The sequence below is a fragment of the Pholcus phalangioides genome, unplaced genomic scaffold, assembly GCF_987345545.1.
Source record: "Pholcus phalangioides strain wild (caught in Gottingen) unplaced genomic scaffold, Ppha-v1.0 ptg000009l_1, whole genome shotgun sequence".
Lineage (NCBI taxonomy): Eukaryota > Metazoa > Arthropoda > Arachnida > Araneae > Pholcidae > Pholcus > Pholcus phalangioides.
The window spans coordinates 43,907,583-43,928,290 of NW_028301602.1; the positions used below are offsets into that span (position 1 = coordinate 43,907,583).

Here is a 20,708-nt window from a genome sequence, read left to right on the forward strand (position 1 = left end):
CTACAGCAGGAGCCCCGAGGCTGGAATCTTTGACGGGCCCCCCGAGAACGTACTTTTCACGGACCCCTTCATAGTGAATTTGTACTGTGAAAAAAAAAAAAATGATTAAAATTATTCCGGGTCCCAGGACTGGAGCCCTGTTAATCCCTCTCTTGTGGGGGTGGGGTGTCATGGCTCTACGATATTACAAGATGCTTAGGTGGGGCATGGCCAAAAAAAAGGATGTGAACCACTGGACTATAACGTTGTTCAGCATCGGTGCATGAATGAAGCTGCGACCTTTTAACTAGCCTTGTCCACAAACTATTCTGCTTGAAGGCCGTATTCAGCCCAGGATTACTACTCTTACGGGCTGGCTAAAAGCGGCCCGGAACAATACTTCCACAGACATCGTATTTGTCGAGTCCCTCCAGCGTATATGCCCACACTTGAGAAAAACATTTACCGGGGAAACCCCCCGCAAATTTTTATATCCTCCCCACGTTGGGAAAGATGACACAGAACCCAGACAATTTAGTCGTTATCTTGGGCTTATCTTCCCCCACCTACCTCCTGATATACTAATATATATCATGTCGATAATTATGTTATATCCTGTTGTCTATCTGAGTTTCTAGCGACAGAGGCAATGCATCAAAAAATTACTTCATTTCTCTGCAACGAAAGACTCGAACACGTGTTGATTATCGTACAACATCTTTTTTTTTTTTTTGTACCATGCCGTATGCGGCTAAATTTATAACCGACACTTCATCGGGTTTTGTTAAGCGAGAACTCACATTGAGAACTAATCAAATAACTAGCTAATAACGCACTTATCAAGCGTTTGGATTTAACCAAGTGTCGGAAAATTTGAATGGTAAGTACTCAATTCCTTCGCTATGTTCTTTGCATCTTGACAAAGGAGCAGAGAGACTTCACCCAGCATATCTCTAGTTTCACTAGCGATGGTAGTTAGTAGTCGTTGTTGAGAGTTGGTGCTTTATGTGGTTATGTCCGCGCAGTTCAGTTTCCAGGAACTGGAATTGGAATTTTTGGAACTATCACAATGATTCGCAGAGGCGGATTTATGGTTTTTGCTGCCTGTGGGCTACACAAAATTTGCCGCCCTTTTCCCATGGTGCCATAACCACGACCTCATATATATACATTTATAATGGTTATATAGAAGGTCGTGCTATAGCCTTTTCTCCCAACTCCTGTAAATACACCTCTGTCTCTAGGTCACTCCTTTGGTCATTCGCCCTCTCTTGGTCCCTGCGCTCACTTGCGCACTCTCATGGTCACTCACATGTTTGTACACTATTTTGGTCATTCACAGGCTTGCACACTATTTTGGTCATTCACAGACTTGCACACTGTTTTGGTCACTCACACGTCCTAGGTTCACTGACCTAGTTTGGTTTTCACAGGCCCTAGGTTCACTGACTTTGTCCCTTGCTCTCTAGGTCACTCACTGACCTGGTCCCTTGCTCTATAGGTCACTCTTTTGGTCACTTCCATGCTCATACACACTCTATAGCTCACTCTTTTGGTCATTCACATGCTTGCACACACTCTATAGCTCACTCTTTTGGTCATTCACATGCTTGCACACACTCTATAGCTCACTCTTTTGGTCATTCACATGCTTGCACACCCTCTAGGTTCCTCTTTTGGTAACTGACGTACTCACATGTTCTTTAAGGGCACTCTTTTGGTAACTGACGTACGCACATGTTCTTTAAGGGCACTCTATTGGTCACACGCTGAACTGATCGCTGACTTTCTAGATCACTCTTTTGGTAGGTCTAGGTCTCTAGGTCAATTTGTCGCGGGACAATTCGTCGCATTCAATTTGTCGCAGAGTCAATTCGTCGTGCTACAAACTCGTCGCGGCACAAATTTTTCGCAGGCTCATTTCGTCGCGGTATAAATTTGTCGCAGGCTCATTTCGTAGCGGTACATATTTGTCGCAGACTCATTTCGTCACGGTACAAATTTTTCGCAGGCTCATTTCGTCGCGGTACAAATTTGTCGCAGACTCATTTCGTAGCGGTACATATTTGTCGCAGACTCATTTCGTCGCGGTACAAATTTTTCGCAGACTCATTTCGTCGCTGTATTGTCAGTTCGTCGCGACAAATTTGAATTACTTTAAAATTCATATGTTTGTTGTGATCTTATAAATAGGGTAGTTGCTTTAGGCGTAAAAAATGGAACTAATTTTTTTTCTCATTTATTGTGGTAATGTTCCCTCTTCCCATCTGTTTTAATTTTTAACAAATGAAGGAAAGTATTCATTGAAGTCATCGAGGGGGACATTGGAACGTACACCAAGATAATAAATTGAAATCCAATAAATTTTTAAAATTTAATTTTTACCATATAAATCGCATTTCTGTCGGGATTTCCATTTCTCGTAGTGAGGGACGTTGATATATATATAAATTGACGTCACGACGAATTGACACGGCGGCAAACTTGTACAGCTACGAATTGGAGCTGCGACGAATTTGTATCGCGACGAATTGAAGCTGCGACAAACTTGTACCGCGACGAATTGGCACTGCGACGAATTCGTACCGCGACAAATTGAGGCGCGACAAGTTGAGCCAAAGCTTCCTAGATACTACTAGGAGGCTTTGGTTGAGTGCGACAAATTGGCCGGCTACGTCTTTTGATCATTCACATACTCGCACACCCTCACTGACTTTGTTCCTCGCTCTCTAGGCCATTCTGTTGGTCCATAGACTAAAGATATATATATTACTCTGTGTGTTGGTCATTCACATGTCTACACACACTCTGGGTCACTCTTTTGGCCATTCACATGCTTGCACACGCTCTAGGTCACTCTTTTGCTCACTGACGTGCTTGCACACTCTTTTTTTTCTCTCAAACTCTCTAGGTCAGTGGTTCTCAACGTTTGGAAGCTCGCGGCCCGATTTCATCTATTTTTGTAAGTGGAAGGCCCGGTCAAACACATGATTAAAGGAACATGAACGGAGGAAAAGGAAACGGCAGATCAAGTCGCGGCCCGGTATGAATGTTGTCACGGCCCAGTACCGGGCCGCGGCCCGGCGGTTGAGAAACACTGCTCTAGGTCACTTTTTGCCAACCCCTTCTCTCATTCCACTAATTTTCCCAGCCACTCGTTTCTCAAATTTATCGCACCTCCGAACTTGCCGCAATGGGTTATTATCTACCCGTTAGGGGCACCCCCCGTAAATACGCCACTGATGGTCATCGTTCATCCGTGGTGAATTTACGGGGGGAGGGGGAACGTACATTTTCGAACGAATGTTCGTTCATTTGCTGCGTCATCTCCCAAATGCTTTATACTACAAATAGGCTTCTCATTCTGAAATCTATTCCATATTTTATGCCGCAACTAGATGCTTGATCAGCACGGAAAAGCGCACATTTTGGAGCCCCCTCCCCCGTAATGCTCAGAGAAGTTGAATCCCCCCCCCCCCGGTCAGGTGCCCGAGGCACTAGACCCGCCCGCTTGCTCTACCCTAGTTGCGGTTTGGGGGGAGCCCCGCACTTACGGTACTAGAAGTGAAAAATGTACATACATGAAAAAATACATTTTTTTAGTGGTGAACAAGGTGTCTGAGCTTCTATTTATTTCATTCTGGAATTTCAATCAATTCTGGAATTATTTCTCTCATCAATTCCTAGTTTCATTCGATTTTCTGGGATTTTCTCTCTCATTAATTTCAATTTTTCATCAATTCTGGGATTATTTCTCTGATTCTGAATTTCTGGGTTTTTTTCTTTCATTAATTCTGTATTTTCATTGATGAATAGATATTGTCAACATTCGTGTATGTTCTGGGATGAATCTTTGGAGGTGCCAAATTCTCCTCATCTACAAAATAGATAAACCCGAGGCCAAATAGCCCCGAAAATATTTTCTCACCGGTCCCCGCGTCTGATAAGGGCAGCACTGGTACGCCCTTCATCCCTAAGGTGAAGAAAAAAGAAACAAACATACGTGTGTAAATACATTTTATTTTATTATTTTCATGACTGAATATAACTCAATACTTGAAGTAACAAAAACTTGAAGTCAATCGAAGTTAAAGCACAATAGGACCTCCCTAATCCGGATTACTCGGAACCCAGTTCATTCGGGATTACGTTTTGTTCATTTCCAAAGTTTTCATATTCAAAGCAGTAATACACCTCTTTGAGCACTTCAATTTATATTTCCCTTTGAAAAAAATTAATAAAGCAATGCATATGAGTATAATATCGAAATACGATAAACATGTTGGGGTAAATCAAGAAACTATCCATACTTAGAATAAGACAACCATAAGTATTCTTTATGGGCATTGTATAGTATTTTATCACGTGTATATATCGTTTACAATTTTTGTTAATTGCATTTTCAATTGGGTTGCTGTATTTTTGAAATATATGACATCCACATTTTTTATGGGCATCTTTTTCTCAGCCACCTCGTTGGGCATTTTGCCTATTGCGGCGTTGTATTTGTATTTGTATTAGTTATCCATCAAAAAAAAAAACTTATTCTTTAAACATTTTTTTTGTAGACATGCTGGGATCTGAAAACTTTTTTTTTTTTGTTTTGTTTCTGAAGATCGTAAAAGGTATATTTTGCGATTCCAATGTTCTCCCCACAAAATATTCGTCCTGGCGTTCCACGTTTAAATTTTTTTCGAAAAGTTCTCAACTTTCTCACCTATACATAAAGCATCATGTTTCAGTTTGCAGCTCATGCCTGCCACATCACTTGACATCAGAGGCGCCAGAGGTGTTTCAGACCTGTGGGTGTGCAACTTGTTTTCCTTATATTGGAGATTTTGATTTCTGAATCAATTCTGGGGGTGCTCGAAATACTGTGGGTGCTCGAAACGATGCTAAAAAATAATGTGGATGCTCAGCACCCACTGCACCCTTAGTTCCAACGCCACTGCTTGACATAATCGGAATGCCCGGAAATTCACTTAGATAATCACAGAAAATAATAGAGCGTTGGACACAGGGCCGTAGTGTGCCTTCTAGTGTGGGTGGTGATAGAGTTGTGCTCGGTTTGAAAGAAAGAAAGAAAAAGGAGCCTTCCCGGAACCCTGGGGCAGGCTTTTCCTTGGGCATTCTTGAAAGGGTTATTATTATTATGAAAAATATATATATAAGTGAAAAAATTTTGTGGGCCCTCTATTCGACTCGGGGTCATGGGGCAGTGCTCCGGTTGCTCCAGCTTAGTTACGGGCTTGGCTAGAAAAGTTCTGAAACACTAAGGTTAACTGTACAATGAATCCTACTGCCGTCTCAACAGCATCATAGTTCCACGGAAGAATGAAAGAACGCTTAGCACTAACTCTTAACTTGCATATTTACTGTCATAAATCATTGTGTCAGATCTTATCGTGGAAGTTCCTATGCAAATGATGTCTCCGTGCCATGCCTGGGACAGACTCATGTGTTATGATGATTCTGGGTGTCCGTAAAGTACACGTAAATTCCGCAATTAACCAATACGATCGACGTAATATTGCGTCCAAACGATAGTGGAATAATTACAAACAACTGCTCTCTATTTTCTTTCCTCTCTCCTCATCATCGCAAAGCTTTGTTGCATTTTTGCATAAATCTATTGCTTTTTTTTTAATCATTCACATTTTTGCACGCGCTCTAGATCCCTCTTTTGAACATTCACGTGCTTTCTCACGCTCTAAATCACTCTTTTGAACATTCACGTGCTTTAAAACTTTATAGGTAAGGGTTTGCCAACATGGAGTTTTACGCGGAACCCTTGATAGCTATATGACTGTTCCGCATAACTCTTGGTTTCTCTACGGAACTCAAACAATTTTTTGAATATTTATCGAAAAAAGTGTACTACTACTGCCGTCTCTACACACCATAGTTCCCCGCATGGTCCCCACAAGGGGCTGGGAATGGTGGGACCCCCAAGGGGGCAGATTCCCTTTAATTTCACCTGCAGAGAATTTCGATATCTATGCGGAATGAAAAAATAATATGTGCTACCTTTTATACACAATATGGTGGCTTTTTTTCTTTTGCGCAGCAAAAACTTTGTGAACACGGCGATGTTCTCAGCGGTGTTTGCCAATACGCATTCCATAGATGCGTGATTCAGGATTTTGAGAAACATCATTACACTAGAACACCTTTTACCATCTATCAGATGAAAAACACAACTGTTATGATTGAGATTGGTGACCGGTTTTGATTGATGTGCCAAATGAAAAACAATATAGTGTGATATTAGTGAATGCTTTTAAAGTAATAATATGAATTGAATTTTGAAATTCACCACAAAACTTTAACAGTTGATATTTGTTCGTAGTAAAATAACGTTAGTAACACTCACAAACCATTGCCCCCTTGACTTTTTATGATTGTGGTGAAAAAACATACAACGGAGCTGTATATGCTTTTAGATCGCCACACTTTGCGGGTGTTACTAATGTTATTTTGCAACATACAAACATCGACTGTTCAAATTTCGGGAAAAATTCAATAATTTAACTATTATTATTACAAATAAATTATTTAGTGATGTCATACTGTATTGTTTTTTTCATTCGGCACGTTAACAAAAAAAATCTATTACCAATTCGAGCAAGGGCGTAGCGGGGGGGGGGGACTTGGGGGTCTGGTCCCCCCCGAAATGTGAGAAAATGACCGAAAAAAGGGAAAAAGATGGCCAAATCCATTGTTCTGTCACTTTGGTCCCCCCCCCCAAAATGAAAGTGCCCCCCCCCGAACGAAATTTCTGGCTACGCCCCTGAATTCGAGTCAAAGAACCATAAAAGTTGTATTTTTTATTTGATATATGGCAGAAGTGGTTCCAGTTCAATGATGTTTCTCAATATAACATATAGTGTACCGAATAGTTTATTTCTGAAAGGCATATTTTGGCTGATAAAATTTTATTTTGACCTGTTTGTTGGTACTAGACGAAAGTAACTAAGAAATTTTGCAAGAAACACTATTTTTTTAATGGTGTTTGCAAAAATTTGAACTTTAGGGGTCTGAGAGTGGATGAGAATCAGTGCTAAGCAAAAAAAAAATTGTTGTAAAGATTAATTTCACTCCTCTCTCCAAGTTAGTCATTCTAGTGTTGTCTGGATTTTTTCAAACGAATATATCTCGGTAAAATTCTAAACAAAGAACAGCTTTGCGAGTATCAGTAAGGGGTCATTCAAGTATTACGTCAGCATCAAGGGGCTTTGGATTTGCTGACTTTTGATGACGGGGGGGGGGGTGTTTGAAGGTTGCTTACGTCATCAACTACCACTTTTTGAAGATATGAAATATTCTAAGCTGCTGACGAAATTTTGCTGACAGGGGAGGAGGGGGGTCAGTTTTTTGCTGACAAGAGGGGGGAGGGGGTCAAAAATGGCTGAAAATCTGCTTACGTAATACTTGAATGGCCCCTAACAAGAAAATTTTCTTCTTTGAAAGCTCTAAGGGTTCCTGGATTTATAAGGAGTTTCATTACATTTGATCACGCGAAACCCCTAAAAGCCTGTCACGGAATCTCAGGGTTCTGCGGAACACCGGTTAGAAATCCGTTCTTTAAGTCACTCTTTAAGTCAACTCATTACCGATAGAAATTTATCGTACTAGAGTGAAATTTGAGGATAATGTCCCGTAAATTTAAGGAATTCATTAACGATTTATCATATTTACCAATACGAATTAGAACAAGGCCCAATTTCCACATGGGCATTTGTCCGAGGTCTCATGTTTATGGGGGGGGGGGGGCTAATTTATAGTAATAGTATATTTTACTCAAATTCTTACGAATTTTATTTGGAAAGATTTTTGAAAATCAAAGAATTTTACCCAAATCTCATCATCTTATTTCCAAAGTGCCCATTATTACCAAACCCTATTGCATATCAATTTTAATATTATACCAATCAGTAATAGACTATGAAACTACGTATTGCAATATTAACTCCCCGACACAAAAATATGTTTCAATGTGTCACAGTATTTTGTTCGATTCTTCCATTTCACATCTTTTTGACCGTAAAATGATCTGTGACAGGATGAAAAGGAAATTTGCATCTTTGATCAACACGAAATCCTCCTATCTTTATGAAGATTTTGTATATTTTACGATGCAAAAATTTTACTTTAACACTAAGCTAACGCTTTCTTTTTCAGACGAACTGCCTCTAACAATTTTCATCCTTGGTTCAGGTTGGTGACAACACAATGCCACAAATGTTAAATAACGCTGGAGGTTTGTTTAGAAGAGAAGTTTCCAAATGTTGAAAAAAACATTGAATCATCATCGTTAACATCACCACTATCAAACTGTTCGAGAGAAAGATCATTGTTCTTATTAAAAGGGATAAAATCATCAGTTCACTCGAGTTTTTCACACGAAAAACTGTCTAGCTTTATTGTGCATTGAAGCTGAGATAACTCAGAAATTACATTTGTATGGCATTATCATTGATTTTGCTCATATGAGAGTGCGAAAAAAGCTTTATTATTGTAAGATATTTTATGGAGAAGTTTACATTGCATTTCACATCTAAAACAATACATATATTTTTTTGCTATTTTCGCAAACAAAATGTATCCTACTGTATTTGCTGATGTACCAAACCACTTCGACCACAGTCGAGAATCCCCAGTGCCTCTTTTGCCCAGTGCCTCCCCCTCCCCCATCAAGGCAAAGTCGAGCCCTCGATTAAAAATCACCGGTAAATGTCACATATTCGAAAAATTTATCAAACTTACTGCCGGTGATTATGCATAACAACCGGGTTATTATGAATAATCATTAACCTGATTCATCATATTCGCCGTAACATAGGTGCGCAAATTTTGCAGAGCCCCCCTTCTACATCTATAAAACGTCAGAAGAAAAATGTCTTTTAGCAGAAAAAGCATAGAATCCAATTACCAATAGCGAAAAAAAAATTTTTTAATTAACTAATAAAAAAGAAACAAAACTTCTATAACTTGGGGCTTCCCTGTTTGACTCGGGGCCCTGGGCTAGGGCTAGAAACGCTGTCCTATAGTTGTAAACAATATATATATTTTTTTTAATTCAACGATTAGCATTATAAAACAAAATACTTACGTATCAGGTCAGGAATGCAATCCCATGTGAATGATGATCTTCCAGCATAAATCGGCTTGCTATCGTCTCATTTGTATTTCGGTGAATTTCATAAATAATTAAAAATCCGGCTTTATTATCGACGCAACAGCTTATTAGATTTCGATTGAAAACGTGGCCGATTTCATGGCATGAAAACACATTTTTTTCCTCCCTTCTTCTGGCACTTTTCTGGTTTCGCTGAAACAGTCATTCAAACTGGAGATAAAATCGAAAACTTTAGCTGATTAAATTTTCTCTGAAAAGGGGAATTTTCCCCTGATCCGCGATCAGTTTTTTCTGGCACAGGTTCTGGCAAATTGTCATCAAATTTAGTGCTGTAAGGGAAATTTCCCGTTCTAAGGAGAGTCATTGCTGATAGGCCAGAAACAAAGTGGGGGGAGGAGCTTGGACGATTATAATAAACCTACATCTCAGAAAAAACCACTCTCCTTATATATACAGAGGTTAATTTATTTTAGGGCAGAACTTGACGCAGTGCTGTTTTTGTTTGAAATTGAAATACGGCGTAATCCGCGTATTCGCAGGCACAACTTCAGCATATTCAACATATTCTACTCAGCATATTCAAAGGTATATAAAAATATTTTGTCTGAATTCCATAATAATTTCCACGGAGAGAGAGATTTCGTCAACATCTGCATTGAATATCGTGTTAAATCAACATTTAAATTGAGAGGAAATCCCAGTTTTTTTCAATAATTTTTCTTACCTGGTCTTTCCTTGGTAATATCATGGCATCAGTTTGTGCGCAGACGAAACGTAATTAGTTTTCGTTTCATTCACATCATCTTTTTTCCCAGATTCCTTCATTTTCTCGAGGGATACATTACGTTTTTTTGAAATGATTTTATTTCTATTTTTCTGAAAATCAATGCTGTTAATGGGTCAGCAAAAAGAAAAACCTGTTTGTGTAGTTGGGAAAATCTTTCTGTAAGATTTAACACAGGGCTTTTATTGTAATTTTTTTCTTTCCAAAAAAAGAAATATATCTAATATCTAATTTTCTTTCTTAAATTGCATTATTTCATTTTACAAGGTTTCCTGCTAAATTTTATATAATAGTTCAATATTTTTCAACTCGTCGAATTTTACCATGTATTCAACTTTTATGCAAATTTTCAATGTCTTTGCAGTTTTTCTTTTATTATGCGTGGATAAATGTTTTTCAATTACAGCTAACTCAATCACCTACACTGGTTACGCATCTAAGTTCGGGGCTGTCTTAAGAGCGTCATAGCCCCCGGGCAAAACGCTTTTTCTGAGGCTCTTCTACTTGGCTGGAGATACGTGTTTAACTATTTACAATATATACTTACTCTCGGAAGCTTTAACCAGATCTCATTATCATGACGATCCTCTTGCACTTGAAGCCCCCGGGCCCATGCGTTAAGACGGCACTGCTTAAATTGTGTTATTCTGTGGCAATAAAGGGTATTTTGGCACGGAATACTGGAGCTTCTTGTGAATATAAGGATTTCTCTCACTTAGAGAAGTGATTGGACTATTCAAATAGTTATTATAGGCCCCTCTACATCTTTTATTCAATGCAAATACTCATTGGTGTTTTATCCCTCTCATCCTGGATCAGGGCTGTCCGAGTCTTTAAGTCAGGACCTATATTGAGCCACATACGTCATATAGGTGTTGATCAAGCCTCCTATATTTTCTTGTCAATTTATAATGCGAAAAATTAAAATACTGATATAATATCGATTCTCTATTCCAAAGGTCATAAGCGGATACGCCCCCCTCCCCTCCGCTGAAAATATTCTATTACTAGTATTGTATAAAATTGTATCATAGGTGGGAGGTGGAGGTTGATATCCGCCTCCCCCTCATCGTCACCACCCATCCTCCACCTCCCGTTCGAAGACCCTGTATCAAAGTCTCCTGGATATACCCAATAGTATCTAGGAGATTTGCCTGTACAATCCACTTATGCCTAGGATAGACACTTATCATCGTCTTTCTTGTGGGAGTTATAATTGTTATTTTAACTTTTTTTCCTTTCTATAGAATAAGGGGAAGAAGTTCTGCCTCTATGAATACAATTAATGTTCATTAAGAATTAATTGTATTTGTAAAGCCCATTTTCAACATGAAACAAGAAACTTTAGAGTCATGAACACGTTAAAATAATTCAATTTATGTTATGTGGGAGTGGAGAACTATCCTTATAAACAATACGTTTAATCCCCCCCCCCTAAAATTTGAACATGTTTGAAGGTCATGTATAAGTTTTTGTAATGTTGAAGGAGAGGTTTCAGAATGAAATTTGCGCCCTCTCGGATCCAGTGCCCGGGGCACAAAACCCGCCTGCTCCCCCTAGTTGCGGCTTTTCATTGGAGTCAAACAAAAAAAACTGGGAAAAAATTAATTTTGAAGAACAGCCGAGTAGTAACCTCGGAAAATTCGAAAAATCATGAAAATTTGTTTCTTGGGCTGACATTACACTATAAAGGTTTTATAAAAGTCCTTTTATAAAACTTGAAAAGTGCAACCAATAAGTGTATCGATTGCATTCGAGCGAATGTAACCAATAGGCTTATTGGCTGTTTTTAAGATCTTTTATAAAACTTTTATAGTGAAGTCCCGGTTTTAAATGCTTTGCATATGTGGAGAGGGTTTTCTAGGCCGGTATTACACTATAAAAATTTGATAAATGCTCTTTTATAAAGCTTGAAAATGCGACCAAGAAGCGTAGCGGTTAGCGAATGCAACCAATAGGCTTATTAGTTGTTTTTTTTTTCAAGTTTTATAGATCTTTTATCAAAATTTTATAGTGTAATCCCGGCTTAAAACGTACATTACTACAGCCAGTTTGAAGGTAAAAATTCAGATCTCCTCTGAACATAAGGTGAGGTCATATTATTTTCATTTTATATTTTGAATTTGCTAGTGGATGTATCTCAATAACAACAACTCTTTGTTTGTTGCAGAGCATGTGTGGCTGTGATTTCACTAAATTTATTCTAAAATGTTTTGTTTTCACTTTTTTTTACCTTGGTATTAGCAATAAGAATTTTCTCTTACTATAGTTTGACTCATAAATAAGGTAGTTACTGTTGAGAAAAGTAGTTACTGTATATACAGAGAATTTGGGAAATAACATTAGCATATCAGTGCATTTATTTTATGTGCAATTTTTCACGCTTTGCACGTCTTCAACAAGGCCCCGTGTAAGTAGTACAATTTTCGAAACAGAGATTTTTTAAAAAATGATTTTTCCGGCTTTCAACGCGTGCCACGAACTATAAAAAAAGTTATCAGCTTGAAAAAAAAAAAAAAATTGAGCTTTTAAGAATTAATCCCTATGAGAGCCTTCATCCCTTTTCATGAGATTTTTTGGATGCCTAATAAAAACGTTTACATGCGATCGACCTCTATCTTTTGAATTTAGAGGAATCATCACATAGTTATTCAACTCTGAAATTCGGCTCTTTGCTTTTTTCGTACCATTTCCTAGATTTTATAATTTTATACGCATTGTTAAACTGAATTAACTGCTAAAAGGAATTCAAACGAATTTCCTGTTCTAATACAGACATGGTGATGGGAGAAACTTTTTTAAACAAATACCTATAATGAAGTGTCTAGAAATGAAACTATGTAAGTACGTAAAATTATGTAAACCTGACAGGGCCGTTGCCAGAAATTTGTTTCGGAGGGGACCAAAGTTATAGAGGGGGCGTTGGACTGTTCCGGGGTGGGGGGGGGGGGGAACGGTAGAAGCTACAGGTATAACATAGGATTCTATGGGTTAGATTGCGGTGAGGGACGACGAGAGAAAAAAAATTTATGAAGAAGGGGGCGATGGGACAAAAAAACGGTGGGAAACTATGTTATAGAGCAATAGATTTAACCATGTTATTTTTATTCCATAAAAAAATCAGTCGTTTTCTAACATTTTGGGGATATATAACATATTGGTCGTAGAAACTTAACCCGATGATTCCTCGTTAATGGGGAAATACCATTTTTAATTTCTGTTACGACAAAGAAATATATAGCAGCATAAGCTTTCTCTTCTTTTTTTTTTAAATTTATTAGGTAATTTGGAAATTCGGTTTACGTGGATTAAACCGCCTTAACCCATTCAGTTCCTAATTAACGAGGTCAGACAGCATCTGCGAGAAATTAATATTCTCGAATCGCATAGTTATAAGGTTGCACTCAGAAAAATCTCGGTAGAGAAATCGTTACTGTTTGCCTGAATATATAATTAATCTTCCTCTTCTCTCTTCCGCCTTGTAAAATCCGAAACATTGACCGTTAACAGAATTAGCCGACTTCTTTTTTATTATTATTTGGCCTTATTTTTGGCGCGTTTGATTTGGCGCAGCACGTACACCAAAAAATGCGGACTATCATTTCTTGCAAAGAAGGGAAAAATCCTTCGAAAAGAACGGCACCCGTTAAGAACGAGATAAATTTATAAAGAGATTTTCCTCGTATGAGATGGAAGAAACAAAGCGGAAAGCTCTGTTATTACAAGGACAATATGGCAACCCTGTTAGCAAGCATTGATAGGTTATAAGGACTCGCATCCAGATTCTATTTATCAGATAAATAAATGTTTTTTTTTCGCTCTCGCACAACCTGCTTCTTTTTAGTATTCGATTAGAAAGGCGTAGGGTCCTCTATGCAAAGCAAGGCTAAATTAACAAGACGCCATGCAGTCTGTTGTCACTTTGTCCTACCTGTTGTTACCTTATTTTTCCTTCATGACCGAAGCTAATACGCAATGGAATTCCTGCACAAGTTTGTGAATTTATTTATCTTAAATTGTTATACAGTAGAATCTTCTCTAATCCAGACCTAGGTGATTCCGGATTATGGGTCAAGTTTTGTTTATTTCCCAAGTTTTCATATTTAAAGCAGTAATATGCCTCTTCGATCAATTTGATTCATATTTTCCTTAAGAATAAATAAAGCAATATTCGTGTAATAACAGATAATTTAATTTTAAACCGTGATTTTCAAATTTACATACCGTTACCCAGAGCCGGACTTAAGCAGGTGCGATCGCACCGGGCCGCAAAATATTAGAGACCGTAAAACTGGATTTTATAGCACTGACTGCGGTTTTCTGTGGTTTCCCAACTTCGAAGTGCGAACGCGAGCCGATCTCCCCGTTAAAAAGTCTCGCCACAGAGAGCAACAGGCCTACAATCAGTGCCGTCTTAACGCATGGGTCCACCAGGGCACTGCCCGGGAGCCTCAAGAGGGGCCTCAGAAAAATGAAAAGTAGTTGAATTTTTCGGGAATTTGCCAGGTAGGCCCTCGGAAAAATCACTTGGCCTGGGAGCCCATGATGCTCTTAAGACGACCCTGCCTACAATGGTAAAAACATTCAATCATCAGAAAGAGTAAAGGTAATTTGCATAATTAAGAAATTGTGTTATAATGAATATGGCCACTATAAATATTCATCACCAGGTAATTGCAAAGTTAATTTTTTTCCGTGAAATACATTTTAGCAAACTTGCTGTGGCATTTTTTTTTCTCGCCAAGGCTTATTTTTAAACAATATTTGATAGTTTCGTCGACATTTGGCAACATGTTTGGGGAGAATCAGCGATGTCCCGTATTAATATTATCCCTATTTCTCCTACTATTATCCGTATTTTTCTCGATTAAATTGGTGTGTTGCTCTCTCCCTCCGATTGGGCTCAGGACCCGTTCGGGGCATTTTCCAAGCGTTAAGAGAATAATATTTTGATGAGAAAAAAATCACCCCCTCCCCTTCTGTTTGCGCCCTACAGAATCGCTCTCCCTTTAGCTGTCGCTCCCAAAAAATCGTCCCCCTTCAGTTGGCGCCTTCGAAGTGTGTGCGGGAAAATGTTTACCACGTGGCGTGAAATGCTGCTTTTAAGGTCAGGTAAAGTTCTTGGATTGTCACGACTACTTACCAGAAGCCAAAATTCCTGCAAAGCCAAAAATCGCATGGATTAATGTTCGGGGAGGCTATAGATTAGGGAAGTGCCGGCTGATGACATGTTCTTCTTCTGTAAAATGTGTTTTAAGAACATTCTTAATAGACACTGAAATGTGTATTATGTGTGGAGGAGTTTCGTCTTGCATAAAGATTATGTCTGCAAGGCAGTGACGTGCTTGCAGAGCCGGAACAATTTCGTTCTGCAACAGCAATGCATATCGCTTCCCGGTGATCTAACATGTCACTGGACCCGTAGAACGTAACTCCTCGTAGAAGTAGGGACCGAGAATAAATGATGTAGTAAATCCACACCTTATCATCACTTTTGGTGAATGCAACGGAACTTCTAAGATAGCGTGCGGATGTTCTGGTTCCCAAATTTGGCAGTTGTGAGTATTGACTGCACCATTCAAGTGGAAATGAGCTTCGTCTGTCTAGAGCAGTGATTTCCAGCGAGGACGTTAACGCCCCCCGGGGGGGCGATGGAATGTTTCGGGGGGGGGGGGAAGGTAGAAGCTACGGGTATAACATAGGATAACATTCATTGCGCTGAGAGAAAAAAATTTCTGAAGAAAGAGGCGATGGGACACAAAAAAGGTTGGGAAACTATTCACCCCAACGCAATGTAACCCATAGAATCCTATGTTATACCCGTAGCTTCTACCGTCCCCCCCCCCAGGAGGCGTTGGGAATCACTGGTCCAGAGGATATTCTAAGGCCATTCTGAATCGACCTCAACGCGAGTTAGAAACTGCAGTGAGAACCAGAGGCGAGAGCGTCATAATCACGTGGAAGCAATCGCTGCGTAAGTGAAAGTTTGCACGGATAATATCGGAGGATATTCCGCATGATCTTATGGACAGTTGAACGTGGCCTATCCAACGCCTGTGCTACACGCCTGACACTAGTGATACCACGAGAATTTGAAGCTCTGTACTCTTCCACCTGAAGCGAAACCTCCTGTACTGTGGCTATAGAAACGGCCAACGATCCTGTGGATTCAAATTTCGTTATCATACTCCGAAGGTTTTAACATTCATTGGACCTTTTCGAATCCTCTTCCAAGTCCGATATTTCCATGTTTCTAGGTTTTATAACTGCTGCTGCGTTAGATATGTACTAGTGTTATTCAAAGTGGAACGCCCTCTGGTGGCGACATGTGCAACTAATTTTTTTACCCCTGAAACAAATTCTCATCACACACACAACACACTTCATAAAGTCCTCCACAAAATTTCACACTTTTCTGAAAAAAAATCAAGTGATTTAAATCGGCTTACCCTGATTTTTGGGCCTGATAAAATTTTCGAATGGTCCGAATCGACCCACAGGCCAGAGTTTGTGGCCACGTTTTATATTCATCAAAATATTAAAAAAAAATTTCCCGTCACAAAAATCTTTTTCAGGATTTCGGAGAAAATCCCGTCTTGCATTTTTGCCTACTATTATAATTGCCGTTATCCTCTTCACACCTAAGCCAAAGTTGACTGTTAAAAAATTTTTTTTGGTTGATTCGTGTTCATTGTGTCAAAATGCCCTTTAAAAAAAGAAAAAAAAATTTTTTCAATTAACTATATATATAGGGTAGATATCTATCCTGGGACCATTTGAGTTAGGTACACATGTTATGTATACCTCAGGTATTAACTTGAAGAAAAAAAGTAATTAACCCTTTAAGCCATTTTTACGATTTTCCTGATCCATTATAACTGCCACAGTCGAAATCATTAAACCTTGTTGAAATTGCCGCCTATATTCAAGAATTTTTTTTGATGTTGCGAAGAGCTGATAAATGTACTCTTGATCGTATAACTATCTCGAAGGAAAGGAAAAACACATCCTTTCTTTTCCCCTTATCATCAAGACTGAACAAAAGCTGACTCTGCCCACTGGCAGTTGACTGGACAGGACGGGGTGTGGGGAAAGAAAACATGTCACCAGGAGAAGAAAACCTTCCAGATACAAACAACGGTATCTGGGCTCGGGGTCAGACTTAGGCAGGTGCAAAGGGTGCGGCCGCTAAATTTTTGGGGGCCGCAAAAGATATAAAAATGTTTTGATTACATTTTTTGACTTTAACTACTTAACAAAGCAATAGCTTAAAATTCAAGCTAGAGAACCTCTAAGGTGGAGGGCCGGGGTAGATACAGTCGGTCCCGCTTACAACGTTTTCTCGCTTAGCAGGACTTATTTTCGTGGTCCTAATAACTCTAACAAATCTCATTAAGATTTCCTGTTTTAAAGCGTTTTCTCGCTTACAACGCTTTTTCATGACGATTGTTTGAAAAACGTTATAAGCGGGATCCACTGCAATAGTTTTTTTTAGCCCTGCCTTCAAGTGCGCATGGGACACACTCGTAATTTTTCACTGGGAAGCGGACACATTTGTCCGTATTTACTGCCAAATGACATTATTTTTACGACCACGTAGTTTTACAGTCGTTCTCGGACATCAGTGTGAACCTGGTGGGCATCAGAATACCCATGGACACTTTGGGGTATTTGAAAATTTGTTCTCTCTCTCAGAGGGCCGCAAAATACTTAAGCCCGTCCCTGCTGGGGGTTACCGAAATAAGAGCGTTTTAAGAACCCAAGATATTTCGTTATTTCCAAAATAACGCGGATCAACTTAGACGAGATATCTTGGGATTGCCACTGTGAGGGTTAAAAACAATTTAAAACCGTTACTAATGAGCGAAGAGGTTATGAAGCCGAGGTTTGTATAGCTTTCTCAAAGTTATAGCTCTTGCAGGTAATTCAAAGGATCCTAATGAATTTTTTATTCCAGAGGATGATGACAAAAAAAAGTTTGAAAATTAATGATTAAAATAATTATTAAAGTGTGTAATACAGTACTTATAAAATCATCGAAAATAGAAGGTAAATTTAAAGTACGAAATTGAATTGTATACACATTTTTTTACCCTTTTAGTACGTGAATGGAAATTATATGCGGCTCTTTTCTACACCTTTTTTTCTCGCCTTTACCAAAAATGGCTGCACACTGCATATTAAAGAAATTTAAATTGTCTTGCTTTTCCATATGAATAGACAGTTATTGTTCGATTCTTAATGTGAAACAGTTACTTATGTTGTTTTCATTTCACAGGAACTCCACCTGCCTCAATGCTTACTCACATTTTGCAAGACCAAAACTTTTGGAAGACTTATGCCGACGAATTACTGGCAAGGAAAACATGGAAATGCACCTTCCCAAGCGACATCCTCATGAAGGACATTCACAAAGACGCAAAGCTCTACGATGACGCCGATTTGTTTCTGAAGAGAAGACATAAGATGAACGATTGGATGAAAAACGACACGCTGTGGGCAGAGATCGTGTATCAGACGAGCAAGGAGCTTGCTCAAGGAGTCACGGACGGGAAATTCAGCAAAGAGCTGCGAGAAATACGTGTCCTGGATGCCTTGACAGACTTCCTACACCATTTGCATTACTTCCGAGAAGTAGCCCAGATAATGGAAAAGAGGGGCGAAGCGGTGATCGTTCAGAGTCAAAGGTCATCTGTAATTCACGATATCGACAAACTGGATCCGGTGATGCTGGTCGGTTATTCCGAGAAGTTCGACGACAACCAGACGACATCTCTCTGGGACGAGTGTGTTTATCGACATACGCACATAAACCCGCACCACCAGGCGTACTGCATATGGCAGAACTGCTGCCAACAGCAGAACCGGACGAAATGCGAAATCGATCGTGGCACGGCGTTGAACGAAATGGTTTGCGATAAAGTTTCCAGAAGGCTGCAGAAGAATCTGCATGGGAGAGTATCAAGTGCCATGTGGGACGTTGATCTCAAGTTCTACGATGGTCTTCCTGGTCCTTGGCTGAGCAGAGCCGAAGCTCTGATGGAGAAAATGAAGAATAAAGAATGAAAAATTTACATTCCATAAAAGAAAAAAAAAAAAAAACGAAAAGATTGATGATTCAAAACCGGTTTACTTTATTTTGTATGAAAACTTGAAAATTAAGGAAAAGTCTTGAAATGATAGATTACTCAAAATTACTTGAAATTTTTATACGGGTAAATACAGTATTTTTTTATATGCGAAACTTGTATAAGATCATATTACAGTAACATGTATGTATGTATATATATATATAAGGAACAGATTTAGATAACAAATAACAGGTTCCGAATGAAAAATATACAAGACTGGTCCCAAACTGGATATATCTGCAACCGTTGACTGTTAATTTTTGTTTTCTCAAATGACGTGCGGTTGTTCAAAATGCTATCAAATTTTCTCTGAGAGGTATATAGTCTATACCTATATATATATATATTAAAAAAACTTTTTTTATGTAGATGTATGCTAAAGTTTCCTTCCAGTTGATGAAATGTAGAACCAGCTCCAAGGAGTCATTTGCAAAAAAAATTCCATATTTTTGAATGTGTATCAAGATACTAGATTAAAAACCACCATGTTTTGGCGACCTATCGCTGTGTTGGCATGTTTACACACACACCAGCTTGAAAATTTATATTTTTTTAAGGACTGTACAGTACACAAGTAAAACAGCCTGGAATGAATAACCAATTTGTTATATTTAAATTAATTTATGACGTATCTACAAGATGAATGTGATTTCCATCGCTCACTATGTCAGATATGTTTTTCTTATCCCTCTAGCACAGAAAATTTTGAATTATAAAAAAAATAATTATTAAACCTTTTCAGCACCAGGCTTTATTATTATTAATACGTGAAGCTATTATTTTAGTTACAATGAGACAATTAAATGTTTTACTCTTTGAATTTAATTTACGTTTTTGCAATTTGTGAACCACATCCTTAATCATTGGTGATGAATGTTGAAAAGTTCACAGCCATATTATCCCCATGAATATTACATTTAAAAAATATGGAAATTTTTTTTGCGAATGACTTTTCACAGAGCAGGCTCTACGTTTCACTAGTTGAAAGTTTTAGCACACAGAAACAGCATAGTATAAAGTTTATAATTTTTTTACATACATTCCCTTAGAATATTACATTATTTTAAGAACCCACATACTATCTCTGAAAACTTTTTGTAATTGGACATACACCTCTAAGGTCAATGACTTCAGATATATTAACTGGGAAAATAATTTGGGGCAGCCCACATTTTGTTAGATATAATAGTTTTTCCACTTTCAGCAAAAATAAATCTTGTATTTTTACTGGAGATGACAGGCAACTTGGAGTATATATATATATATATATATATAACCCTTCTCCTTAATGCTTTCTTCACATCAGCATCTCTGCATAGAATTTGTTTATTTATACACATTTTAAGTCATTCCTGTATCATTTAAAAAATTAGGTTCCGATATACTAGTACGATTGTTTAAATTTATAGAAAATATATTCTGTTAGAAAATCTTACCTCATTTTTCGTTTCTGTCAAACATTTCTTATGATTTGTTATGAAGTATTAATTATACGTGTATAACACATTCAGGTTTTATGTATTTAAAAAATAAATTTCTTAAAAAAATGTGTATTTTAATAAAGGAAATTTTAAAATAAAATGATTGTGAAAAAAATTCATTACATGGATTATGAAGTGAATCTTGCTCAATGATTCATTGTCATGATATTAGTGCATTAAGAAGGGAACGCTTC

At 38.3% G+C, this 20,708-nt stretch overlaps 1 protein-coding gene and 1 long non-coding RNA gene across 4 annotated transcripts; one reads left to right on the plus strand and one right to left on the minus strand.

Annotated features, from left to right (window-relative positions):
- Window positions 1-743: 743 nt before the first annotated feature.
- LOC149083131 (uncharacterized) lies at window positions 744-20,176 on the plus strand. 3 transcript variants are annotated; one of them, XM_089236274.1, is made up of 2 exons: window positions 744-859; window positions 18,181-19,065. In XM_089236274.1, exon 2 carries the CDS (start codon window positions 18,198-18,200, stop codon window positions 18,966-18,968), a length of 771 nt encoding a protein of 256 aa, XP_089092400.1. In that variant the 5' UTR covers window positions 744-859; window positions 18,181-18,197; the 3' UTR covers window positions 18,969-19,065. The 3 variants fall into 3 exon arrangements, with proteins under 3 accessions (XP_089092400.1, XP_089092399.1, XP_089092398.1); XM_089236273.1 differs by lacking the exon at window positions 744-859 and adding an exon at window positions 9,572-9,703; XM_089236272.1 differs by lacking the exon at window positions 744-859 and adding an exon at window positions 13,709-13,894 and having other exon boundaries at window positions 18,181-20,176.
- LOC149083132 (uncharacterized) lies at window positions 3,984-9,434 on the minus strand. The gene is made up of 2 exons (XR_016193217.1): window positions 9,092-9,434; window positions 3,984-4,201 (listed from the first exon to the last, which is right to left on the minus strand). It is a non-coding gene; the product is annotated as an uncharacterized LOC149083132 (long non-coding RNA).
- Window positions 20,177-20,708: the final 532 nt, after the last annotated feature.